This window comes from Schistocerca americana, chromosome 4, assembly GCF_021461395.2.
Source record: "Schistocerca americana isolate TAMUIC-IGC-003095 chromosome 4, iqSchAmer2.1, whole genome shotgun sequence".
Lineage (NCBI taxonomy): Eukaryota > Metazoa > Arthropoda > Insecta > Orthoptera > Acrididae > Schistocerca > Schistocerca americana.
Genome location: NC_060122.1, coordinates 22,433,357 through 22,461,317, shown reverse-complemented (window position 1 = coordinate 22,461,317; position 27,961 = coordinate 22,433,357). Strand labels below are relative to the sequence as shown.

At 43.4% G+C, this 27,961-nt stretch overlaps 1 protein-coding gene across 1 annotated transcript; it reads left to right on the top strand.

Annotated features, from left to right (window-relative positions):
- Positions 1 to 5,215: 5,215 nt before the first annotated feature.
- On the top strand, positions 5,216 to 7,992 carry LOC124612863 (F-box/LRR-repeat protein fbxl-1-like). Its single transcript, XM_047141294.1, has 2 exons — positions 5,216 to 5,389; positions 5,630 to 7,992. The coding sequence occupies exon 2, from the start codon at positions 5,636 to 5,638 to the stop codon at positions 6,944 to 6,946; it is 1,311 nt and encodes a 436-aa protein (XP_046997250.1). The 5' UTR covers positions 5,216 to 5,389; positions 5,630 to 5,635; the 3' UTR covers positions 6,947 to 7,992.
- The last annotated feature ends 19,969 nt before the right edge of the window (positions 7,993 to 27,961 follow it).

The following is a 27,961-nucleotide window of genomic DNA, read 5'->3' as shown; positions in this document are numbered from 1 at the left end:
CCGTATCCTTTCAAGGAAGAGGAGGAGGTGGGGGAAGGGGATGAGATCGTACAGGATCCGCGTGGGGGAGGGGAGACAGATGCGATAGACGAGGCGGAGAGCATGGGGTTCAAGGATTTGGAGGGATTTATAAAAGGTAGGGGGGGGGGCAGAGATCCAGGCCGGATGGGTGTAACAAAGGATAGGGCGGATGAGGGATTTATAGGCGTGGAGGATGGTGGAGGTGTCCAGACCCCACGTGCGGCTGGAGAGGAGCTTGAGGAGATGGAGTCGGGAGCGTGCCTTGGCTTGGATTGTCCGGAGATGGGGGGGGTCCAGGAGAGGCGACGGTCGAGGGTGACGCCAAGGTACTTAAGGGTGGGAGTGAGGGCGATAGGACAGCCATAGATGGTGAGATAGAAATCAAGGAGGCGGAAGGAAGTGGTGGTTTTGCCTACAATGATCGCCTGGGTTTTGGAGGGATTGACCTTTAGCAACCACTGGTTGCACCAAGCGGTGAACCGGTCAAGATGGGATTGGAGAAGGTGTTGGGAGCACTGCAGGGTGGGGGCAAGGGCAAGGAAGGCGGTGTCATCGGCAAACTGGAGAAGGTGGACGAGGGGTGACGGCGGCGGTATGTCCGCCGTATACAAAAGGTACAGAAGGGGGGACAGGACGGAGCCTTGGGGGACACCGGCAGAGGGGAAAAGGTGTAGGAGTCTGTGTTATGGATGGTGATGTAGGAAGGATGGTGGGAGAGAAAGGAGCCGATCGGACGGATGTAGTTAATGGGAAGGGCGAAGGTTTGGAGCTTGAAGAGGAGACCTGAATGCCATACGCGGTCATAAGCTCGCTCGAGGTCCAGGGAGAGGAAGATTGCGGAGCGACGGGAATTAAGCTGGTCAGAAAGGAGATGAGTGGGGTGAAGGAGAAGATCGTCGGAAGAGAAGCACGGCCGAAAGCCACACTGGGTAACGGGAAGGAGGCGGTGCTGGCGGAGATGCTGGTGGATGCGATGGGTGAGGATAGATTCCAGGACCTTGCTGAAGACTGAGGTAAGGCTGATGGGACGGTAGGAGGAGATGGTGGACGGCGGTTTGCCAGGTTTAAGGAACGTCAGGATATGGGAGGTTTTCCACAGGTCGGGGTAGTAACCGGTGGACAGGACTACATTGTAGACCCTGGCCAGGGTGGAGAGGAAAGAGACAGGAGCTTCATGAAGGTGACGGAAGGTGACACGATCGTGACCAGGAGCGGTGTTGCGTTTTTTGCGGAGTGTAGCAATGAGATCCTGTGTAGTGATAGGGGCATTGAGTTCCGTGTGTGCAATGTTGTCCAAGTACTGGAAGCCAGGTGCGAGGGGAGGGACAGAGGTGTCAGTTTGATTGCGGACATCGGGGAATAGGGAGCAATCAAACTGGGGATCATTGGGGATGGAAAATACATCGGAGAGGTAGGAGGCAAAGTGATTGGCCTTACTAAGGGTGTCAGGGAAGGGGTGATCATCATGGAGAAGAGGATAGTAGGGGGAGGGTCTAGTTCTGGTAAGGCGACGGAAGGCTGACCAGAACTTGGACGAGTTGATAGGTAGGGTAGCATTTAAAAGGGGGCATGTCTGTCGCCAGTCCCGGCGTTTCTTAGCCGCGAGCAAATTACGAATGTGACGCTGGAGTTGCCGGTGGCGTCGTAGTGTGTCCGGGTCACGCGTGCGGAGGACGGCACGGTAGAGATGGTGGGATTCACGAAGGAGGAGGACGGCCTGTGGGGGTATGGAAGGATGGTGGGGGTGGATGGCGACAGTAGGGACGTTGGCCCCCACGGCCTCAGACGAGGTCTGGTGGAGAAAGGAGGGGGCATGGGTTACATCGTCAGGGTGGTGGTAGGTGACAGGGTGGCTATCGACCTGGGTGGAGAGGGTATCCCGGTAGGCATTCCAGTTCGCACGGGAATAGTCATGGACGTACTTAGGGGGAGGGCCAATACGAGGGTCGGGGTGAGGGTGAGGACCGTCTGAAATGGTGAGGAGGACAGGGAGATGGTCGCTACCAATAGGCTCCAGGACATCCACCGTTATGCGGCCACGGAGGTTGGGGGAGGAGAGGATAACATCGGGAGTGGAGTTGGATTTGGGACGGGTGTGCTGGGGGATGGGGATGAGGTCGCCTTGAAGGGAGGAGAGGAACCGATGCCACCGCCGTAACTGGGCGGCGGAACGACTATGGATGTTGAGGTCGGCGGCGATCACGTAGGAGGAGATGGTACGGTCAATGTGGGAGAGGAAGTCGAAGGGAATAGGGGCATTAGGGCCTACATAGACGGTGGCACAGGTAATGGTAAGGCCGGGGAAGAAGAGACTGAGGATCAGGTGTTCGGTGGGGTCGGGAAGGAGAGGTTGGAGCCGAACGGGGATCTGGTGGTGGTGACCAATGGTAACTCCGCCACGCACAATCGGGAGGGGATTATCGGAACGGTGAAGGAGGTAGGGCGAAGTGTGGACAGTATGGTGGGGTTGGAGGAAGGTTTCATTGAGGAGGAAGGCATCCACATGGTGGGTGGCAAGGGTGTGCAGGAAGAGATTCTTGTTGCTGGGAAGGGAGCAGATATTGTTGCAAAGGATACAGTGCTGTCGCGCCATGTCAGGGATTTAGACAAGGGTGTCGAGACGGGAGAAGGTGAAATGGGGCTGGTTGTTGGAGTAGGTGGCGTACATTTTGAGTTGGAAAATGGAACAGGCGGCGAGGGTTATCTGTTGGAGCGTGTGGGGGCGCCGAAAAGGATGAAAATTCTGAAGGACGATGGTGAGGAATCTGATGATGTCCTCAGCGGTAGGGGGTGGGTGAAGGGAATTGCCGGGAGGGGTGGGGGCGTCCAGAGGGCGGACAGGAACGGTGAGTCCAGGGGTGGTAGGAGGGGGTCGGGCTTTACATTTCAGGGAGTAAGTAGGATGAGGGAGGTTACAGGTATTGCAGGAGGGGGGGGGGGGGACTGGAGTTTGGGACACTGCCGTAAGAAGTGGGCTTGTCTACAGTGCGGGCAGGTGGGGGCCTCGTGGCACTCAGATGTCGTGTGTGCATTATACCGCAAGCACCTCTGGCAGCAGAGGGATTGAGGAGGGGAATGGGAGGGGTCAACTTTATAACGTTGGTTAAAAAGGAGGGCATCCTCCTTCAGGAGACGGTCTATGGAAGGGGCGTGCTCGGAAAAGACCCGCATAAGGCGGGTGGGGCCGGCAGAGTTGTGGATGCGGCGAACCGCACGCAAGTTCCAGATGGGGATGTGCCTGAAGCTCCGCCAACACCTCCTCCTCCGTGATCGTCGGACTAAGCTGAGTGATCACGGCGGTGAGGGTCGGTGGGCGATGCAGGGGTTGGGGTTGGCGGGAGGGAGGCGGGGAAGGGGCAGGAGTGAGGGAGGCATGAGGGTCGAAGCGGGTGACAGGGATGCGGGAAAGGAGATCTGTGTGGAGGGTAGGGCTGGGGGAGGAGATGAGCGCCGAATCACAGCGGGGAGTGAGGAGGGAGATGGGGGCACCAGGAAAATTCTGACAAAGGAAGAGGGTAAGGTTCCGGGCCTCAAGAAGGGAGGGATCAGGATTGGAGAGGAGGTAGCGGTAGGAGGAGGGGGTAGAGGAGGAAGAGGAGGGGGCAGAGACACGCGGGGAGACATCCATGGCATCATGGGCTGGGGAAGGGGGACGAGGCGGAGCCTTTTTGGGAGTAGAGGAGGCAGGGGTGCCACTGGGGCGCTTGACGGCGGCAGAGGAGGTGTGAGGGATGGGAGTGACCGGAATGTGGTGGGGAGTGGCAGGTCCCGGTGCTGAAGTCAGCGCCGGAGATGGTGAGGGCGATGGCGACGGTGAAGACGATGATGATGAAGGCGAAGGGGAGAGTGGAGTGTGCGCCGTAGCCCTCCAGGCAACAATCCTAGCAGGGGTCGCAGAAACAGAAGGAGCAAAGGGAGGGAGTGGAGGGAAGGTATCAGAGGAGGCGCGGGAGGGAGGAACCGGGGATGGGGCGACAAATAGTGAGGGAGATGGGAGAGCCCCACTCTGCTGTTGCTGGCGGGGGAGGCGACCTGGCTGGCAGGCCGGTGGGGACGCTATTGCTGCTGCTGGACACTGGCTGGGACCGCAGCTGGACGCTGGCTGCTGGGAGGAACCGCTGCTGGCTGCTGGCTGGGACGGCTGCTGGACGCTGGCTGTTGCCAGGAACCACTGCTGGACTCTGGTAGGAACTGCTGCTGGACGCTGGCAGGAACTGCGGCTGGATGCTGGCTGCTGACAGGAACCGCTGCTGGTTGCTGGACGCTGGCTGGGACCGCTGCTGGACGCTGGCTGCGGGCTGCTGGCAGAAACTACTGCTGGCTGCTAGTAGGAACCACTGCTGGACGCTGGCATAACCGCTGCTGGCTGCCGGCGGGGACCACTGCTGGCGAGGACCGATGCTGGCTGGACTGCTGCACGTTGACGGGCTGGCTGGCACCTGTAACACCTATCACTTCGATTGGTACCGTAATAGCACAATCGAAGGGCGGTATTCAAATAAATTACGGCCGGAGATCCATCCTCCATCGTCTCCTTTCCCCCTTTTTATTTTCCCGTCAACTGTCCATGTTCCCCCCACCTGCCCTCGGCTGTGGTATGTCATATTTGCCAACTTTATAGTGCATTGTTCAAGTGAATGTTCAGTGTTGTTCGTCTTTCCAAAGTGTTGCGACCAGAAATCATGCTGTCGCTGGGTGTGAATTTTATGTCTCTTGTGAACAGAAACCAGACTGTCGCCGTGTTTTTTAATTGTCTGTCTATTACTTTACCTGTCTACTTCATATGTATTTTATTCACATCATCATCCCTTTGTTCTATGTTTTTAGTTCCACGATTTTTCCGCCATATTACCATTTAAGTCTCCAATTTTATCGCCTGTTTTTATTATTTATTATCTTCATCTTTTTAAAACAAATTCTGTAGGCTGAAGAGCGGCATACTAAGCTGCTGCCAGCCCACCTCATTTGGCGGGAATCGAAACCCAATAAAGAAAAAAATATATAGGCAACGCTGACGGCGATACCACTTCACATGACTCAAGTTACTATTAAATCGGCTACGCTTCACCGTTCAATAGTTCCCGTTCCAGTCTGTCGATATGCGACTGAGTTGATACCAAAGAGGGTAGAGTATCTCCTTGAGGCAAAAACATACAGATGCGTAAAACTGCATCGAAGCTGAATGTCTTTGGTTGAGGGCATGAAGTGGTGTTTCGTGTTTATGTTCTGCTGTGAAGTGTGTTGTGTACAGGAGAAGCGTTTCTTTTCTTTTTTTGTGCGGATCTTGTCGTCTAAACCGAGAAATATCAACGAAAGTTTATTTCAGCAGCACATACGACGAAGCCTGGTGGAATGTCATTGAAGTATAGTACGTATATTTAAAAGGTGACACGTTTGTAACGTTAAATTTCATAAGACTTCCTTCCTTAATACTTTAAAAGGTCGGAGGAAGGGACTTTGAGTATGTGGAAGAGTCGATACTGTATTCATTATATTTAAAATTACCCAAGTATATAATATCACATTCGTTTAGCTAGTTGTTTAAAACTACGTACACATGAGGTACAGTTTCATTCATTGCTTTAGCATTCACGTTTTTCTTTTCCAGTTTGTCATGGACAGCTTACCAGACGAGATATTGCTACATATATTTTCGTATCTTAATATGAAGGATCTGGTTTTCTCCGCCCAATATGTGTGTCGGCGTTGGTTAAGAGTGTCTCGTGACGACGCACTATGGCAAGATAAGCTGTATAATCCTTCTGACGAATCCGAACCAGAGATTTTGGTGCGTTTGCAGAAAATGCCAAGTTTACGAGCTTTTCATTTGCATAGAAGACCAACAGACGTTATCCTGGAGACTTTATCGTCGTGCTGCAAGAATCTTGTAGAATTGGACATCAGCTGCTTAGAAATAAGTTCCTATCCGACCATTAACTATTCCACACTTTACAAATTAGTAGTGCATTGTCCAAATATAGAAATGCTCAGTATACCAGATACTCTTGTTACTTTTGACGAATTCTCAAATGTGATAGCGAGATGGAAAAAGCTAACAGAGCTTGAAATTGTTGGTGCAGCAAAGAAGCCCTTATCCCTTCGACCAATCGGCGATGGGTGCCCATCGTTAAAGCATATTGGCCTCTATTCTGGCTATTACAGGAACGAAGATTTGGAGTATGTGTTACGCAAGAAACGTGATACAATTGTGTCAGTGGTGTTGCCATGGAGTGTTGAGGAAGGAAAGAGCACAATACCAGTTCTGAAAGTATGCTGTGAAAAGATTGAGGCGCTTAAAATTTGTGACTACAGGGAAGTAATGGTTCAAGAATCTCTCGATACATTAGTCTCTCTTGTACATTTGAAGAAGCTGTGGATGTACGGTCTAGAAAACCTTAGTGTACAGAAATTGATGCCAGTGTTTGAGGGTGGCAGCCTTTCCAATCTGGTGATGCTGGATCTGAGTTACTATGAGTCACTGGATGACAGGTTGGCACAAACTATTTGCATAAAATGCCCTTTATTACAACAGCTATCGTTCCATTGTTCCTGTCTCCTAACAGGCGAAGGCTTAAGATTTATAAGCAGCTTGAAAAAGCTTGTATTTTTAGACTTATATTGGTGCTCAGGTATTACAGATGATGGCATTGTATTCGTTGTAGAATGCCAGACATTGAGAGATCTTAATATAGCTGGATGTGTGCAACTCACAGAATACAGCATGCAAATGTTGGTGACACTTCATCAGTTGAGATCACTGATTCTTTCAGGATGCACTGTAAAAGGTTTACCATTCAGGTCTTTTCCTACACATTTACCATTTTTACGAAAACTTGATCTCAAATATTGTGAGGAAGTTGATATTGAAGCACTGAATGAGCTTGAGTTACAGATGCCAAATCTGTCAGTTGAAAGAATGGTATGACTGCTGTCAAAAAGACTATAATTTCAGTTTCTACAGAGAAACATTTCATCATTTCTTGGAATGATGGAAGTTGTGATCCATCATATTTGTCTGATATTTCAGAAATGTGAATAAATTTATTATATCATATTGATAATTACATAGTTTGTTGCCTTCATAAGTTATCTGATTTTTAGTTGTAAAAAGAAATATTTAATATGATTTATGAACTCTTTCAAGCATTCTGGTCAATAGCCATGTGATGGTTTTGTTGAGCTTTAAGTTTCTTGTTCTTTCAATTACTTGCTCAACATTTAATGATTATATGTGTTTAATTTATAGTAGGAACCATTTAGTGGTAGTCTGTGAAATTTGTATTCGCACCAAAATTCTTCTCAATTTAAATATACAACAGATATTATAGTCTGAGTGCTTAAGTTATTTTATACCCTCTTTGTTACTCGTGGTTTAAGAGTGATAGCTTTATAACCAAAATAGTTCATCACACGGTAGCAGGGGGATGGAAAAGATTTTAGAGCCTCAGAGAACTAGATGTAGTGAGTTGCAAAAAGTTGAAATGACGATTTGGGGTATGGTCCATTTTTCTCTACAATCTTCAGCAAGAAAAGCTATTGTGCACTGCAAAATAATAATCTGCTTTGAAGTATGCTCAAGTGTTATAAAATTCTTGAGTAGTGGCTCATCCTGAAAATTGAGATAAATGTTAAATTTGAAGTACTACTGCTTTTAGTTGGTACTGCATATGAGAGACTACTGGAAACTTAACATGTAGTAATTGGCCTGATATGTTCACACAAAAAAGAGAATATTCTTTTGAGGCTGTGAAATATAAAAATAATTAGAAGATTTTAGAATGCGTATGTTCCATAGACATAAACACAGCAAGCTTCCAATTATTCGGGTGTGGGTTATCCAGTTTTTGAGTTATCCTGGCACAGAAGAAAAAAAAACATAAAAAAATATAAAAATATGATTATAATAGAGGGAAACATTCCACGTAGGAAATATATATCTAAAAACAAAGATGATGTGACTTACCAAATGAAAGTGTTGGCAGGTCGACAGACACACAAACAAACACAAACATACACACAAAATTCAAGCTTTCGCAACAAATTGTTGCCTCATCAGGAAAGAGGGAAGGAGAGGGAAAGACGAAAGGATGTGGGTTTTAAGGGAGAGGGTAAGGAGTCATTCCAATCCCGGGAGCGGAAAGACCTACCTTAGGGGGAAAAAAGGACGGGTATACACTCGCGCACACACACACACGTATCCATCCACACATATCCACACACACACATATCCACAATATGTGTGGATGGATATGTGTGTGTGTGCGAGTGTATACCCGTCCTTTTTTCCCCCTAAGGTAAGTCTTTCCGCTCCCGGGATTGGAATGACTCCTTACCCTCTCCCTTAAAACCCACATCCTTTCGCCTTTCCCTCTCCTTCCCTCTTTCCTGATGAGGCAACAATTTGTTGCGAAAGCTTGAATTTTGTGTGTATGTTTGTGTTTGTTTGTGTGTCTGTCGACCTGCCAGCACTTTCATTTGGTAAGTCACATCATCTTTGTTTTTAGATATATATAAAAATATGAAGTTTTCTGTTATAATTAGACTGAATGTTTTCATTTAAAGTGCAATACAAACCTTTGAGTGTGAAGATGTGGTGATAATATCTGTGAATAGTTAAATAGTGATCCTGAGGTTTGGTATTTGGGCAGCTAAGTGACATGGATGGCATAAACAGAATGTTTGGTAGGGAAAGAGAGCAAAGACTAAATGATCAACAAACTTGTAATTGTGCACACAGAGGCTTTAAAATGCATTAGTTTGTTATTGGAGTACATAGGACTCAGTTTGCGTGACTGTATAGATTTTTTCTCTTACTCTCCGGAGAATGATGATGGTAACTGTTATCATGAGAAGTGAATGAAAAACAGAAATGCAAATGTTGGACCACCATTTCTTTCACAAGGTGCTTTAATGCTCCTAACGATCTGTGGTTCTTTACACGGCATCCTTTCTGATTAGCATATGTGGGAAGCTATTTTCATATAATATGAATTTATCGTGCAGTACATTAAATTTTTTGTTGGCATTTGGCTCATTATGAATTTCATCCCATGTCATCTCTTTAAACGATTGTTTAAAACATTTGTTCTGTGTTCATTAATCCACACTAGTACTTTGGAGGGTACTTCTCGTACCACTAACCGGTCCCCCTTCCCAGTTCCATTCACAAATTGTCCAAGTGAAGAATGATTGTCAGTAAGCCTCTGAATTTGCGCGAACTTCTTGAATTAGTTTCCTAACTGATTTTCTCTCAGAAGTATCTATACCGTAAGGCATTATCTATCAGTGCATTATGGTCAGAGACAGCATTTGTTACTGTGTATAGAGTTATTTTTTTAGTTTGAGCTTTATTAAATGAAACCTTTTCAAATTGGGTCATACTGTCTTTATGAACCCACCTTGGAATGTTATTTACTGTGATCAAGTTGCGAGAATCAAATAAGGTTTTCAGATCATTTTTCATATAAGAATCCTTCAGAAAAGCCACACTGAAATCACCACAGACTATGAAGTGCTTGCTTCTGTCTGACAAATAGCATAGCAAGAAATCTTTCTTTCTTATAAAGAGTTCAAAATTCCCCAGTGGGGATCTTACACAATTTTTCACTATTAATTCACAGGTAGCACGCATTTCTATGTACTGTTGCTGCCAAATCAGCTTATCCAATGTTTTTAACTTTGTGTTCTGCCTTATGTAACAACTCCTCCTCCTTCTGTATTAGTTCAACATGAGTAAGATGCTATAGTGTAATTTCTTATGTTTAACTTTTCTAACCCTGTGTTTGTGGTTCTCAGATGTCTATGTTTTCAGAGCTGCAAAAGTTTTCCAAACTCGCAAAAGCTCTTCCATCTGATATTCTGATGAAATAAGCTAACCCTACTGTACTTTTCTATGCATTCTTAAGCATTTTGTGGTGCTCTTCAGTTATTATGGTTTTGTAAATAGGTATCGGTTTCGGGGTTAAAGGTGTAAGTGAACCTTCAATAAATATGTAAAATTTAGCATGTTTTGTAAACACACTCCTAACACCAGATACGAGTAAAAATGTGTAATCTGTATTATCTGTGTTTTTTTGTTATTCACACTACTTTTGTGCATTAGAACACAGTGCAAGTGGCAATTTACAGTTGTCACTTTTTATTAACTAGCAACACAGACTAGTGCTTTGTATTGCATTATCAGTGTGAGATATTTTTGAGTCTGACTATTATCACAGTGAAGATCTAGCATATTAAAAAAATATATATTGGTTCTAATCCTCGGAAATGTCTTTGTAATGTATAACATATGTATGTCATTGGTAATTCGTTAACAAGTTTTATAACAATATTGAATACCATGTCTGAAGACATAAAGCAAAGAACTGTGAACAAGAGGATTCACTGTTGTGTTTCCATTGTATATTTTTGAATATTGTGTTTTTGGATGAAGTTTCGTACAAAAAAATATTAATTAAGAGTGTGAAAAAGAGGAATGATCAACTTGTATTCTCTTCTTGTTGTATTATTCTTTGTTTGGACATTTCCGGTAAATTTTATTGGTTGACTTTCAACAGCCAAAGATACATAATCCAAAAACTGCAATAAATCTGAACAAATGCATCCTCTCATCTGGTCTTATTTCTTTATTTTATTTATTTATAATACACAAGGACAGATACTAACCTGGCAAAATGATTATTGTGGAAGGGGGGGGGACAGCAGGAAAGGGGTGGGGGATGGCAAAGTGCTGTTAGCGGGAGCGCACAGAGACAAGGTGGAGAGAGGGTAGGACAACTAGGTGCAGTCAGGAGGTTAGCCGAGGGCAGGGGAGAGAAGGGGAGGGGGTCATGGAACAGGAGAGAAGGAAAAAGGCTGGGTGCATTGGTGGAATAGGGGAATGTGTAGTGCTGGAATGGGAACAGTGAAGGGGCTAGATAGGTAAAAGGCAGTATTGGCGGGAAGCAACCAGATGGCACCAGCTGTGAAGCATTCATTGAAATGAAGATCGGCGTGTTGGACTCGTGCTATGCAGTCCCAAATTCTTGAATCCCGTAACACCCATTGAAACTCTTGCCCTTCAGGAACTAGAGCAACATGCACAATGTCACCTCAAAAAATCTCCACCCTGCTCACTTCTTACTCCCGCCTTGCACTACCACTGTTCACCGCCTCTACAACCACCTCAAATCTCCCCCACATCCACTCATAGTTGACAGTCCTGTCTCTCAGACCTGCAACATATACCCCACCCTCCAAAACTACATCCCACCACCACACAGAATCCAGAACCAGACAGACCCAAAACACAGTCATGAACCATTCCTCCAAAAGCCTTAGACCTGCAGAAATATCAGTCATTTCCTAAGGCCTCACCTTTTGCCCCACTCCCAAATTCAATAATGCAGGACTTGTTAAAGACCTCTCCTTATCCCGATCCCTACAGTGGAAAAATTTTTTCGCCACCAACCCTACCAATCAGACACAACCAAAGACCAATGTTGAACCTTGCCTGACTCAGTTCACTCCTCCATCCAATCATGATCCACCCTCACTGCCCCCAAATCACTCCCTGCTAACTTTCCAGAATTTCTGAACCTCAGATCTTGTTTCACCATCATACCCCAAATTCCTCAACATACAAACTAACCTTACATCCACAAAATGAACCACAATCTACCACCTAAAAACTGATCCTCATCTTATAATTCTACCTGCTGGCAAACGCTCCACCACTGTTGTTTTGAACCACAAGGATTACCTTACAGAAGGACTCCACCAGCTGTCAGATTCACCCACCTAAAAGCCCCGCCACTCTGACCCTGTTCCAGAAATCCAGCAAAATCTCCAGTCTCTCCTCAAATCCTTAGGCCAATTCCAGAACCTCTCCCCGGAGTCCATCTCTCTCCTTACCACTAACACTCCCCACACTCCTACCTTCTACATGCTTCCTAAAGTCCATAGACCCAACCACCCAGGACACTCCGTTTTGGCTGGTTACTGCGCCATCACTGAGAGAATCTCTGCTCTCGTAGACCAACACCTTCAGCCTATTACCTGCAACCTACTCTCCTACATAAAAGATATCAACCATTTCCTCCACTGACTCCCCACAGTTCCTGTTACTTCACCACATGGTGCACTGCTCCTCACTATTGATGTCACCAGCCTGTACACTAACATCCCTAATGCCCATGGCCTTACCGCTATTGAACACTACCTTTCCCAACAGCCATTCTAAGCTAACATCCTCCTTCCTAGTCGCCATAACAAACTATACCCTCACCCGCAGTTACTTCTCCTTTGAAGGCATTACCTACAGACAAATCCAGGGTACAACTACGTGTGCCAACATACGCCAACCTATTCGTGGGCCACCTAGAGGAATCCTTCCTAAACACCCAGAATTCCAAACCGCTCACCTGGTTCAGTTTCATTAATGACATCATCGTGATCTGGATCGGGGGTGAGGACACCCTATGTACATTCCTGAAAAACCTAAACACCTTCTCCCCCATTCACTTCACTTGGTCCTACTTAGTCAAACAAGCCACCTTCCTGAAAGATGGCTACAACAGTACCTGTGTCCATATCAGACCTACCAACCAATAGCAATACCTGCACTTCAATAGCTGCCATCCATTCCATACCAAGAAGTCCCTTCCATACAGCCACCCCTGGCCGTTGTATCTGCAGTGATGAGCAGTCCATCTCGAAATATACCAAGGGTCTCAATGAGGTGTTTACAGACCGTAATTACCCTCCCAAACTTGTACAAAAACAGAGTGCCCATGTATTATTTTTCCAGTCACCCATCACCCTCCCAAAGTCCCACAGATGAGCATTCTGCTTGTGACTCGGTACCACCCAGGACTGGTGAAACTGAATTACATTCTCTGCCAGGGTGTAGACTATCTCTCATTGTGCCATGAAATGAGAAGTGTCCTACCCACTATCATTCCCACCCCTCCCACAGTGGTATTCTGTCGCCCACTGAACCTACACAATATTGTCGTCCACCCGTGCACAACACATGCTCCCAACCCTTTCCCTGAAGCCTTATATCACTGTAATAGAACTAGATGCAAGGTCTGTCCCATACATTCTCCCACCACTATCACCTACTCCAGTCCAGTGACAGACAGAAGCTCTCCCATTAAACGTGGGGCTACCTGTGAAACCAGTCGTGATCTATAAGCTAATGTGCAATGACTGTGCTGTGTTCTAGGTGGGCATGACAATGAACTAGCTGTTTGTCTGGATGAGTGGCCACCGACAAACTGTGGTCAAGAAACAACTTGACCTCCCTGTTGCTGAGCAAACTGCCCAACACGACATTCTTCATTTCAGTGACTGCTTCAGAGCATGTGCCAACTGGATCCTTTTCACCAACAATAGCTTTCCTGAATTGCGCAGGTGGAAACCCTCCCTGCAAAATATCCTACATTCCCATAACCCTCCTGGCGTCAACCTTTCGTTAGTCATTGTCCTTACCCATCTAGCCCCTTCCCTGTTCCAATTTAGCAGTACACAGTCCTCTATTCCACCAATGCACCCAATCTTTTTTCTTCTCTCCTTTTCCACTACTCCCTGCCCCTCTCATCCCTGCACGCAACCACTAGCAGCATTTTCCCTGCTATCCCTCCCCTTCCCCACCCCAGACTTCTCCTTACCCCCACCCCAGACTTCTCCTTACCCCCACCCAGTTGCCTCTCCTATCATACGCGGCTGCTCATAATCTGACTTCAGTTACCAGAGACTGTGGTCTCTCTCTCTCTCTCTCTCTCGGGACTGATGACCTTAGCTGTTTAGTCCCCCTTAAACATCCCAAGATCCACCAAGATTCTCTCCCCCCCCCGTGTGTGTGTGTGTGTGTGTGTGTGTGTGTGTGTGTGTGTGTGTGTGTGTGTGTGTGTGTGTGTGTGTGTGAGCCCAGATCATGAACACACCATCAGTAAATCTAAACTAGACTAGGTGTTGGGAGTTTTGGGAGGCTAGGAAGGTTTCCTATAGATGATCTATAAACAGGTTGGCACAGGAGGGTGCATTGCAGGTGCCCACAGCTGCGTTGCCTATTTGTATGTATACCTTCTCTTCAAAGGAAAATCAGTTGTGAGGGCACAATAGCAGCTACAGTGAGGCATCCAGGATTGTTGGGTTTGTAGATTTTGGGGAATGTGTAGAAGGTTGGTGTACAGGGTGTCGTTGGGGTGAGGAGGGAGATGGACTCGGGGGAAAGGGTCTGGAAAGTGCCTGTTTCTTGGTGAGCAGTCACCTTTAATGCAGAAGTGTTTACAACAATACAGTAGGCATAATAATATATTTAAAAGTATAATATCAAAATTGTTGCACATGTCATAGCACTGAACGGTATGTTAAGTTGTCATTGTTCTATCACTAGAAAATAATTCATCTACCGATTGTAATGAATGTTCTTTGAAGTCACTTGATTTTGCTTTGAACAGTTCCCGTTGGTAGATACAAAACACTGTTCGGTAGAGTACTAAATTTTTTCATGAGGTCCTTGTCCAGGCCTCGAAGGCACAAGAGATGTCAACTGGTCATGATGTTATCCCCTGTCCTGAAGCTTCATGTACATGCAGGACAGAAGGGTGGATTTGATCAGCATGCCACTCTTCCTGTTATTCACCAATGTTTTGTACTGTGGAGCTGCTACTTCTTGTTCACGTAGCTTCTCAATTGGCATCACAGGGCTGAGTGCACCTTGTACCAGTCCTCTCACTGAGGAAAAATCCATGGGCAGTACTGAAAATCAAAGAGGTCTTTTGTGTAGCAGCCATCCACACTGACCACTCAGCTAGGGAAATGGACTACAGTTGAGAACTTGTCCTGTATAAATTGCCCTAATTTTGGGTGTTGCGATGGGGAATTGCTGCACGTGTGATGGTTCAGCTTCAGGAGTATGAGGCAGTTGAACAGACATTGGCAGTAAACAGTCTTAAATTCTAATTTAGAAAACAAAGCAATAATCCTTATTGCTCTCTTCTGCAGCAACCTATTTCTGCAACCTCCTGAGTGGCTCCACAGCAGCAGTCCATAGCTGATGTGGCTGTGAAATAAAGCTTAGTAGACTGTTAGTGGGTGCTGTTACGTTATAATGCTCTTTAGTTTCTTCAGATGAGAGGACTTGTGATAGCTTGACACACACACACACACACACACACACACACACACACACACACACACACACACACACAAGGTGACCTGTGTGTTCTTTCCAAGCTAATTTACTGTTATGTAGAAACCCAGAAGTTTAATACCGTATTTACTCGAATCTAAGCCGCACTCGAATCTAAGCCGCAGCTGAAAAATGAGACTCAAAATAAAAGAAAAAAAAAAAAAAAAAAAAAAAAAAATTCACGAATCTAAGCCGAACCTGAAATTTGAGACTCGAAATTCAAGGGGAGAGAAAAGTTTTAGGCCGCACCTCCAAATCGAAACAAAGTTGGTCCATTGTAATATGAGACACAATTTAGGTCGAATGAATGACGATACAGCTACAGTAGTTTGGTTCGAGTCGTCAGCTTAGCAGTTAAGCTTTACCAGGTAGCCATTGCTATGCGTCAGGCGCTCCGTCCCTATTTATACGGGTACCCTTCGTTTTACACGTGCTTCGTGTGGTTTGAATCCATTGCTTATTTTCCTTTCATCTGATAAGTGCCGTCTTCTTTGTTATAGGTGTTTACGTCGCTCTAAGCTGAAAATGCATTCCTATACTGTGTCATGCATTGTTTGTTGCATTCTGGTAGTGCGTGTTTACGGCCTGTCGCCACTCACGGCATGGCTTGCTTTTGTGCGCGCTACCGCTGCTTACAATTAAAAAAAAGAGAGAGGAATCGTCTCATTAGCAAAACAATGGCAAGAGACTGCTATTTGTTGTTACTTACACTGCTGCTTTCTTTGATAATGATCAACAAGAACCAAATAATAGACTGCGTATGATAGAACATGTTCTGAACGAGAGTTAGGCGAAAATTTTTCACCGTTTGAAAATCTTTGCGGCCGCTTCTTTAGTACATCAAATTCTGCACAGAAATTAGTCATCTTAGATTTAAAAATCTAGTCAGTTGCTGTGCTTCATTTCCGACTGTATCACTATTAGGCATAAGAATAATACGTATATTCTTCCGCGTTTGCTGTTGTCTCACTCTAGTTTCGTAGTTTATTAGGCAGACAGGATTTAAACGAGATAGCAGCAAACACGAAAGAATACATGACAAAATGTTTATATTCATATTATTCTTATGGTGAAGAGAATACTGCATGTGATTCGCATTTCATCAGGTTCCTATTAGCAACCATCTCTTCTCACTGGTAGGAAAAAATTCAGAATGTAGAGTTGGCCATATTGACAAACATCCCAAACAATCGTGCCAGTCAGATTTTCATAGTACATTGAAATTCTGCTACATTCTAAGATGAACAATATGGAATTTGTATTTACTTCGTTGGATAATGTATGAAAATGCAGTGGTCGAAACTCGGGGCAGAGAAAAAAAAGCTCGTCTTCCACCTTTTCTTTTGAATTTATTTACTGACGCAGAGATTTTGGCGCCAGTATTTATCTTTGTGCCTACAAAGCATGCCTGTGTAGCGCTACATATATTCGACGGCAGAAGTTAGTGGTGGTGGGACCTACCAACATTTTTCAGAACTTCCTCTTGCTTTGCACTCGATTCTAAGCCGCAGGCGGTTTTTTGGATTACATAAACCAGAAAAAAAGTGCGGCTTAGATTCGAGTAAATACGGTAGCTGGAACATTTCCCAGTGCTCCAGTCAGTGAGGCTACAAACCATTAATTATGTTTTGTTTTCATTTATTTTTATATTTGCATTAAATCACTCCAAAGCCTCATTGAAACAGAACATCTGCTTGTTGTGCAGCCTACATATTACTCTTCCCATGAGAACACAATGATGTATCATCTGAAAGCTGTAGACTGTGTCCATTTGGGCTTATATGAGAAATAACAGAGGTCCTAGTATGGATCCATGTGGTACATCATCTCACAACCTAACATTGCATAAGACTGCTTCTTGGACTTGACATCTATTAGACAGGTACAATTCAAGGCTTGCCAAGACAGATCCTCCAATTCCACAGCATTTTGACTTTGGAATCAGGTCTTTATATGGAGTGCAATCAAAGTTCTTACTAAGATCACAAAGTACCAGTGCTGTGGACTCTTCAAATGCTCGATTCATTTTTACAATCATGTCAAGAGCTGCTTGTTCTTTTGGAAACTGTATTATACATCATGAAAGAGGCTGTTGTTTTCAGAGTATGTTGCAAGTTGTCATGCCATCACCTTAGCCAGCGCTATGATATGGAGGTACACCTGCAGCTTTAGACTTCACTGCACTCCACTTTCCTGTAAAAAAGTACTTTACATGCTATAGCAGGACTCACTGATGAACTATACAGTTTTACAGTGTCATTTGAATGAATCTGAAGTATCAGTGCTAGCAGAATAGAAATGCAGAAAACACAAGTCCGAAAACAATTTATTGGACTCACCAGAACGAAGCAATAATACAATCTCCAAAAGAACAACAGACTCAATCGCAACTGCGGATCGTCACCAATATACAATAAGATATAATGACAGAAAAGACCTGACTCTTCACAGGGAGAGACCCCAATAAAACAATTCTAGAATGTCAAGATGTTTGTTGATTATACCAAGACAATCCGGAAGAAATCGGCCATCTAGAAGAGGCGTCTGGCCATGGCTACCAGGTGGCAGCTCTGTATACTTCGAAGTGGTGTGTCGAAATGCCCTTCATCGGCAGTGCCACCCTATAAAGCCTGTTTGGTGGATGAATCTGCCGGAACTATTCACAATCATGTGCTTGCGTATCAAAGTAGTTCCTGGGCTAGCTGCGACCTCTGCTGAAGCTGTTCTGCAGGCTCTGCACAGGCTAGCACTCCCTGGCGGCTGTTGGTGGAGACCTGGTGTTGTGTTGTGGTGTGTTGTGGCTGCCGGTAAATATTTGTGTTGACAACACAGAGGTTGTAGGTTTTCCTGATGGATATATGCCCTGTGATGCAGGGATCCCATGTTGGTTGGACATGAGGTGGGGTGCAGTAGGTGCTACAGTGTCTGAAGTAGGCAGCCACAGCAGAATCTTTCATCAGTTTTGAATACGCACTGTGTTTTAAGTTTCACAGACATCTCAGGATCTATTTCTAAGTCAGTTACTTCACCTACAGTTTGTAAGGTCACTAATATGACATGGTTTGTCTCCACTTCTTGCTTCTTTGGTAGCGATCAGCCATCTGTGGAAAAATAGCACTACAAAAATCTTAATGACTATTGCAAGATTTCCATTCAGTTACATACACGACTTGACAATTTTAGCTTCACTGATATGCACATTTATTCACTGTCAGTTGTTTTCGTTGGTACGATGGTCATTTTACTGGGCATATAAAAAGTAAGTAGGGAGCTTGTAACTTCAGATATATTTTGGAAGATAAGTAGTTTCAGGCTAAATAAATATGGTACTCGAAAACTGGAGTACTTAGCTTTACGGTGGTATGTGTCATCCTATGGAATTATGCAGATTAGCTCACAAAGTTTTACATGTATCAAACTATGGTGCTAATTTTAAATAACAATAGTTTTCAATTAAAATGTTCTTTAGCTAAAATAACGTTACTTCTTGAATCAGCCTGGCCAAAAGGAATATGTGAACAATAACTTTAAATGTGGGAAAGCTTAATTGCAGTTTTGGAATATCAGTACAAACACCACACACAGTCCAGTTGCACTGATGTGACTACCTGCCTAAAGCCTGAAAAACCGTCTTTACATCACTGATGTGTAAGAAGAGTGTCAGTGAGGTTCTGGAAGGTATGGACAGAGATGTAGAGCCATGCTGGCTTCAGTGTCTTGGCCATCTGTGCTAGGTTTGACGACCGAGGGTCCGCGGCACGAACAGCTCGATTGAGGGGTGTCCGACAGATTCTTGATTGGGTGTAAATCCAGGGGATATGGTGGCCATGAGAGTACAGTAAACTCATCCTGGTGCTCTTTTGAACCACGCATGTGCACTGCTAGCCGTGTGACATGTCACATTGTCCTGCTGGTAGATGCCGACATGCCAAGGAAAAACAAGCTGCATGTAGGGATGGACAAGGTTCCAAAGTATAGGAGTATACTTCCGTTGTTCCATTATGCCTCCCAGAATGATGAGATCACCCAGTGAAAATCACGAAAACGTTTCCCTGACCATAACACTTCTCCTCTGATCTGGAGCTTTCCAACAACTGTTGCAAGGCTACACATGCCAATGGCCATCCGTCTGATGGACCATAAAACGTTATTCATCTGAAAAGGCCATCTGTCACCACTCTGTAAGTTTACAGTTGCAGTATTAGCTCACAAATTCCAGCCTTCATAATTGATAGGCAGCAGTTAGCACAAATGCATGAACCAGGTAGCTGCTGCAGAGGCCCGTATGCAACAACATTCACCGAATGGTCATTGAGGAGACACTGGTGGCAGCCCCTTGGTTTATTTGGGTCATCAGTTGCTCAGCAGTTGCACATTTGCTCGTGCACATTTCCACAGCCATCATTCACCCCTGTCATCTATGGCCTGTGTCGCACCGCGGTTGCCTTGGTGACATTTTCGGATAGCACCATTTTGCAATTTACAGTATATTTTAACTACTGCGGCACATGAACAGTTTACAAACTTAGCCATTTTGGAAACGGTTCCACTCTTGGTCCAAAAGCCAATGATCGTGTCTATTTGGACATCAGATAAATCATTCCATTTCTGCGTTTGACGACGACCACACTGTCTTCTGCATCCAACTCGACATGCTTTATATACCCTCCACTTCTATTGCTGCCACCTGCCATCTGTGAGTGGTTACTGTATGTTGATGTTGAACATTGATGGGGTCACATTAATGTGACTGGGCCATATATAAATAATATATATAGCAGACAATTAGAGAAAGGAAAAAAAAAATTATGGTATTAGCAGGGCTTGAAAACATAACAGGTGTAGGTAGAATCACCCTGCTAAGGTACAAGCTCCTTCCAGTATTTTTATAAACTGTTGATTAAATTCATTTGGACTACAGATATTTGAACAAGAGGTTGTTTTGTCCTGTATTCATCGAGAAAATCCCATGCTGTCTTGAAGAAACTGTGAGTTTTTTCTATGAATCTAACATTGTTCAATTTCTTTACTAGTTCCACTTCCTTTCTGTAAATCCATTTAGCCTCTAGGTAACTGAATTCTTAGAGTCAGTACCTATAGCTGCTTTCACCTCATCATTCAGTATCTGAACAATAAATTTTATGAAACTTCCTGGCAGATTAAAACTGTGTGCCCGACCGAGACTCGAACTCGGGACCTTTGCCTTTCGCGGGCAAGTGCTCTACCATCTGAGCTACCGAAGCACGACTCACGCCCACTCCTCACAGCTTTACTTCTGCCAGTATCTCGTCTCCTACCTTCCAAACTTTACAGAAGCTCTCCTGCGAACCATGCAGAACTAGCACTCCTGAAAGAAAGGATATTGTGGAGGCATGGCTTAGCCACAGCCTGGGGGATGTTTCCAGAATGAGCACTTGCCCGCGAAAGGCAAAGGTCCCAAGTTCGAGTCTAGATCGGGCACACAATTTTAATCTGCCAGGAAGTTTCATATCGGCACACACTCCGCTGCAGAGTGAAAATCTCATTCAATAAATTTTATGTTTGCCAGTCTGTGGGGTGTACCACAACTTTTCTCTGTCAGTTTTTTGCACCCTTTTTGATTTGCCTACAGGATTTTTCTTAAGTTTCAGTGGGAATATACCACCAATTTTTTTAAAGGTCTGGAACATGCAACTGAATGCGTCACTTGGTGCCATTGTCTTCGATTATTTGTTGCCATTCAGTAGCAGGTAATCGAGTTATGAAATTATTCTTTTTGATAATCTTACTACTGTACACACACACAATTTAGATGCCAGGTAGGAATTTGTTTGTTACTCACTGTTTTCATCCATAACTTGAGATGTAGCAAGTTGGAAACTCTTCACCCATTATGTCTGTTACGCCCTTCAATAACTATTTTTTTTTCTATATTTTATTCTATTTTCGGTGCCTACATAGTATGTGACAAGTACATAAGTGTTTCTGATGGTTAAGTGAGATTGCCCATACTTGAATTTATTATCCAGATTATTATTTTGATCATCCTGATTTCATTACTGTTCATAGTTTTCATTAGTTCATCATTAATTAACAGATACTATTAATTGAATTTAATACTACAGTTCATCATGTCCAAAATCTTGTGAAGTAATCAGCATATTTGAGTAAACTGACAATATATGATTAACACTTAACAGCTTGCATTGGGTCAGTATGAGTTTTTTCGTCTGTATCTGATCTTTGACGTGGAGAGAAACAAAGGTAGCCAGTCCCATGCAAAATTTCTCTGTTGTGTGGTGGTCTCTTGAGTTGTGCTTAATAGCTTTGCTACCCTTATTGTTTCGCTGTTATGTGGGTTTGGCCCAACGCAACTGCCTGTGTTGCTCCATAATTCAGTTAAGTGACCTGATGTGGCCACATGTGTTATTCAGTATTTCAATGAAGCGACCCGATGTGATAGTTGATTCCTAACCGCTGTCATTGTCTTCACGTGCATCAGCTTGTAAGTAATTTTTTTGTCGTGAGTTTTCTGACCAGATCTATGTTCAGGAAGTGTTAATTAAATACACAGAATGTTCCAGTGTTGTTCCCTGCTTCCTTTCAGAAAATGTCCAAGTTTGTCACAGCTGCTATGAAATGAAGACAAACAGTCTCTGAGGAAAATTCAGAAGAGGGAGAGGACAACACCGAAATAAAGGAGCACGATATGGATCCAGATGTGGTTGCCTCTGCAAGTGATGAATCTTCAAATTGATTTGTTAGTAAATATTGCTATATGAGTAAAGATGGACAAATTAAATGGCATATGAAACCTGTCGCTCATAGGGAAAGGTCCAAAAGCCATAACATCATTTCTCATAAGCAGGCACTTTAGTACTTGCTATAGGATCAAAGACTTCAACAGAGATCTTCTCTCTTTATTTTGATGATAAATTGATGAATGTCATTGTTATGTACGCTAATATGCAAAATGATCATTCGTGGAGTGAGTCACAGAACTCGTGACACACAAGGCACAAATCATTTGGAGCTGCTATACATAGGAACTTCCCATTTCTGTTTGAAAGACATATAGAATATGGGCCCAATGTATTTGGAGTTACTGTGCCATATTCACTATATTCGCTTCGATTATAAAATCTCTAAAGATGAGACAAAAAACACTGACAATTTAGCTGCTGTGCATGGACTTCACACATGATTGCAAGATAGGTGTATACTCCTGGAGAATATGTGATGCCTGATGAGCAGCCAATTCCATTTCGAGGTCGATGTTCCTTCCAGAAATGTCTGCCAGAAAAGCCAAAGAAATATAGCATAAATCTTTTATCTTTGGTAGGTTTCAGAACATTTTATCTTATAAACTTTGAAATGTGTGTAGGCATACAGGCAGATGGTCCTTTCAACAAACCAAAAAGCCTTCAGAAATAGTGCAACATCTTATTATTTCTCTAGAAGATATTGGCAAAAATATAACTACTGACAACTGGTTCACGAGCATTCCTCTTGTGAAAATTCTCTTGGCAAAAGGGTTGACATTAATTGGAGCATTGTGAAAGAACAAACCATTTCGGTTTTTCAAAACATGTAACAATGGTGTTACATGTTCCATCCAAATCGTGAACTGTTGTATCTCTCTCCACAACACAAGGTGATGGAAAGATCAGAAAAAGTCAGAAGTTACAACATTTTATAACCATGCAAAAGGTGGAGTAGACACTTGTGATCAGTTATGTAATATAAAAGGTGATCAAAAGTTTCTGTTCAAAGGCCATACAGTCCAGAATCAGAAGCCAATTAGGCATAATCGCCACCAACATTGGGGTTATCATCCCACCGACTTCCAATTTTGGAAAACATCATATCATGTTGCATGAAGCAGTCTGTAACTACCTGCTGCAAGGAATTTTCGACTCCTCAAGGCCTTCTTTAAGAAACTGAAGGTGTGATAATTGCATGGGGAGAGATCGAGACTATAGGGGGTGGGGGGCTGCTCGACTGTATCCCACTTGAGTTGGCGTAACTTCTGCATTATGACATTTGAAACATGGAGACGTGTGTTACCATGAAGCAGCAGCACCATCTGTCACAGTTTTTCAACAGACATGTTGCCCTGTATACATTCTTAATTCTCCGATGGATGCGTACTAGTGTTTGCCCTTTGGCAGCTGTGAAAAGAATAACAGCACGTTGGTTCTGTTTGAATACTTTTGGTAATATCACCATAGTTCACGTTTCCACATTTATTGCATGCACATCAGAAAGACACACTTATCCCGTGCCTATATGTCGATGCTTATGTACCTGTTTCGGAGTCACGTTATACTGCAGGTAAGCTGCAGCAGTGCCCTCAGGTGGAAACCTTTTGATGTCTCTTCATTTGGTAAACATGTCTGTTCTGAATTCATAGCCTTTACAAATTGAGCTCTGGTAATAAAGTTACAAGATGTGAATTTCTGAAGAATGTGACTAAGGACTTCCTAATTGGCTATAGTATCCAAACATTGAACAGTTCTCATATACATCGAAGTCAGTGACAAAAAAATGAAGCTCTATCTTACAGAGAGATGAACTATTGCCAGCATGCAATGATGTGAAGAATAAGCCTAGCAAGAGAGGAAGGTGTCACATGTGGCAAAAGTACAAATGAAAGCAAGCATTCCACAGATTGAATGATTTGTTCTAAAAATGTTTGTAAAAAGCACGTCTTGTGAAGATGACAACAAAGAATAAGGATTTTGTATCGTGTAACGTGTAAAATGTTGTTCCTTTGTCTTAAAAGCTTACTGAAACTTCATGTTCAAAAATCAATTATTTGGAAATAAAAAATGATCAAAAAATCACTGAAAACAGTATTATCTTTTCAAAAGAGAATAAAAAATAAATTTTAAATAATTATCCCATGGAGTGATGGAGTATTGTGCTTTTCTTTCTGTTTTAGTTTAGGATCAAATAGATTCGACAGAGGTGTTTGCACATTAAATATCGTGCGTCTGCTTAAGGCATAAAAAGGCTAGCAATCCAACTGTTTAATAACATACTTCAAATTACCAGTTCTTTTCATTATTCAATGTGTAATATCAAAACACAAATGGCTTAGTTACTGTTTTAGTCTTTTCTTTAAAAGATTGGTATAAAAATTAATTAGTCATAACATTCAAGTGAGTTTTAATTGGAGCTTCAACTGGATAGTTCTGGTGAGATACATGTTTCAGACAACACAGCAGATTCGCAGGACTGGTGTGATGTCTCAAGACCCACCCTCGAAGCCAGGACCACCCAGAAAGGTTTTTTGGAAAGGATAAGATACCTTGAGGCCATTCAGGACAGGATTCCAGGAGATTACAATGATGTCCACATTTGGTAGATTACATGAAAAAATATGTAGACGCATATTAGAATAGTCTTGTGTGTGAGAGAAATGCATGTGCAACAAGAAAAGTTTAGTTTTAGGGTACAATTATTTTATTTTCTCCTTATCTGATAATGTTCATTTTTACTTGCATCCTTATTTATAAGGAATGCATGAGAGTATAAATTTGAGGCCACTGTATTCTTGTATGTCTATGACAGTCTTACTTAAGGACATTTATTTTTGAAATACTGTAGACATTTCCTACCTCATTTTCATCAGAGAGTGTTCAGTCCAGGAATAATTAAACATAGGCATAGCGTACAGTGTCTTTTTACACCAGTTTGTTGTTTAAAACCACCATATATTTGTTTGTTGAATGTTAAAAAAGAGAACACTGACAACAACTGACTCTTACATTATCACACCAACAGCCGACTGTTTGAATTGCACCAAGATGCAACAGTGACTGGTGCATACACACATGCTGTTGATTTAGCGAATGTTCGAGACATTTGTATTACCAGCAATTCACAATATTTGGCATTAGTCACTGGACAAAGCAATGACTAATTTTGTGACTGTAATAGCCGCTTGCTTCCGCAACGTCCCACTACTGGTGAGTGAAATGTACTTTCATATTCACATTGTTAATTCAGTGTGCGACACATTTACTTCGCACCACCACCTATAACCGTTTCACTTCTTACCCATCACAAAGTCTTAGATGCACATAACACAATTAGATGCCAAGACTGAATCAAATAAATTTATTCTCTCTTCCTCGCCGTATGTGTACAACATTTTGTACAAGTTTAGGACTCGCTCATGAGTAGCTGACTGCTATTTAGCCAAGAGCTCATCTGAGGCTTTTAGATTATCTTACAGAATTTCATACATTTACAACTTACCCCCCTCCCCCACGAACCATGGACCTTGCCGTTGGTGGGGAGGCTTGCGTGCCTCAATGATACAGATAGCCGTACCGCAGGTGCAACCACAACAGAGGGGTATCTGTTGAGAAGCCAGACAAACGTGTGGTTCCTGAAGAGGGGCAGCAGCCTTTTCAGTAGTTGAAGGGGCAACAGTCTGGATGATTGACTGATCTGGCCTTGTAACACTAACCAAAACGGCCTTGCTGTTGTGGTACTGCGAACGGCTGAAAGCGAGGGGAAACTACAGCCGTAATTTTTCCTGAGGGCATGCAGCTTTACTGTATGGTTAAATGATGATGGCGTCCTCTTGGGTAAAATATTCTGGAGGTAAAATAGTCCCCCATTCGGATCTCCGGGCGGGGACTACTCAAGAGGACGTCATTATCAGGAGAAAGAAAACTGGCGTTCTACATATCGGAGCGTGGAATGTCAGATCCCATAACCGGGCAGGTAGGTTAGAAAATTTAAAAAGGGAAATGGCTAGGTTAAAGTTAGATATTGTGGGAATTGGTGAAGTTCGGTGGCAGGAGGAACAAGACTTTTGGTCAAATAGGAGCACGGGTAAGCTACTACAAACGGTATAGTGAATGCATTATTGTGGCCAAGATTCGAGAGTAGGAAAAGTGAGAGAAGGAAACATAGTAGGTGAATATGGATTGGGGCTAAGAAATGAAAGAGGAAGCCGCCTGGTAGAATTTTGCACAGAGCATAACTTAATCATAGCTAACTCTTGGTTCAAGAATCATGAAAGAAGGTTGTATACATGGAAGAATCCTGGAGATTCTAAGAAGTATCAGATAGATTATGTATTGGTAAGACAGAAATTTAGGAACCAGGTATTAAATTGTAAGACATTTCCAGGGGCAGATGTAGACTCTGACCCCAATCTATTGGTTATGAACTGTAGATTAAGACTGAAGAAACTGCAAAAAGGTGTGAATTTAAGGAGATGGGACCTGGATAAACTGAAAGAACCAGAGGTTGTACAGAGTTTCAGGGAGAGCGTAAGGGAACAATTGACAGGAATGGGAGAAAGAAATACAGTAGAAGAAGAATGGGTAGCTTTGCGGGATGAAATAGTGAAGGCAGCAGAGGATCAAATAGGTAAAAAGACGAGGGCTAGTAGAAACCCTTGGGTAACAGAAGAAATATTGAATTTAATTGATGAAAGGAGAAAACATAAAAATGCAGTAAATGAAGCAGGCAAAATGGAATACAAACATCTAAAAAATGAGATCTACAGGAAGTGCAAAATAGCTTAGCAGAGATGGCTAGAGGAGAAATGTAAGGATGTAGAGGCTTATCTCACTAGGGGTAAGATAGATACTGCTTACAGGAAAATTAAAGAGACCTTTGGAGAAAGGAGAACCACTTGCATGAATATCAAGAGCTTTGATGGAAACCCAGTTCTAAGCAAAGAAGGGAAAGCAGAAAGGTGGAAGGAGTATATAGAGGGGCTATACAAGGGCGATGTACTTGAGGACAATATTATGGAAATGGAAGAGGATGTAGGTGAAGATGAAATGGGAGATATGATACTGCGCGAAGAGTTTGACAGACCACTGAAGGACCTGAGTCAAAACAAGGCCCCAGGAGTAGACAACATTCCATTAGAACTACTGACAGCCTTGGGAGAGCCAGTCCTGACAAAACTCTACCATCTGGTGAGCAAGATTTATGAGACAGGCGAAATACCCTCAGACTTCAAGAAGAAAATAATAATTCAAATCCCAAAGAAAGCAGGTGTTGACAGATGTGAAAATTACCGAACTATCAGTTTAATAAGTCACAGCTGCAAAATACTAACGCAAATTCTTTACAGACGAATGGAAAAACTGATAGAACTCGACCCTGGGGAAGATCAGTTTGGATTCCGTAGAAATGTTGGAACACGTGAGGCAATACTGACCCTACGACTTATCTCAGAAGCTAGATTAAGGAAAGGCAAATCTACGTTTCTAGCATTTGTAGACTTAGAGAAAGCTTTTGACAATGTTGATTGGAATACTCTCTTTCAAATTCTAAATGTGGCAGGGGTAAAAAACAGGGAGCGAGAGGCTATTTACAATTTGTACAGAAAGCAGATGGCAGTTATTAGAGACGAAGGGTATGAAAGGGAAGCAGTAGTTGGGAAGGGAGTTAGACAATGTTGTAGCCTATCCCTGATGTTATTCAATCTGTATATTGAGCAAGCAATAAAGGAAACAAAAGATAAGTTCGGAGTAGGTATTAAAATCCATGGAGAAGAAGTAAATACTTTGAGGTTTGCCGATGACATTGTAATTCTGTCAGAGACAGCAAAGGACTTGGAAGAGCAGTTGAACGGAATGGACAGTGTCTTGAAAGGAGAATATAAGATGAACATCAACAAAAGCAAAACGAGGATAATGGAATGTAGTCAAATTAAGTTGGGTGATGCTGTGGGAATTAGATTAGGAAATGAGACACTTAAAGTAGTAAAGGAGTTTTGCTATTTGGGGAGCAAAATAACTG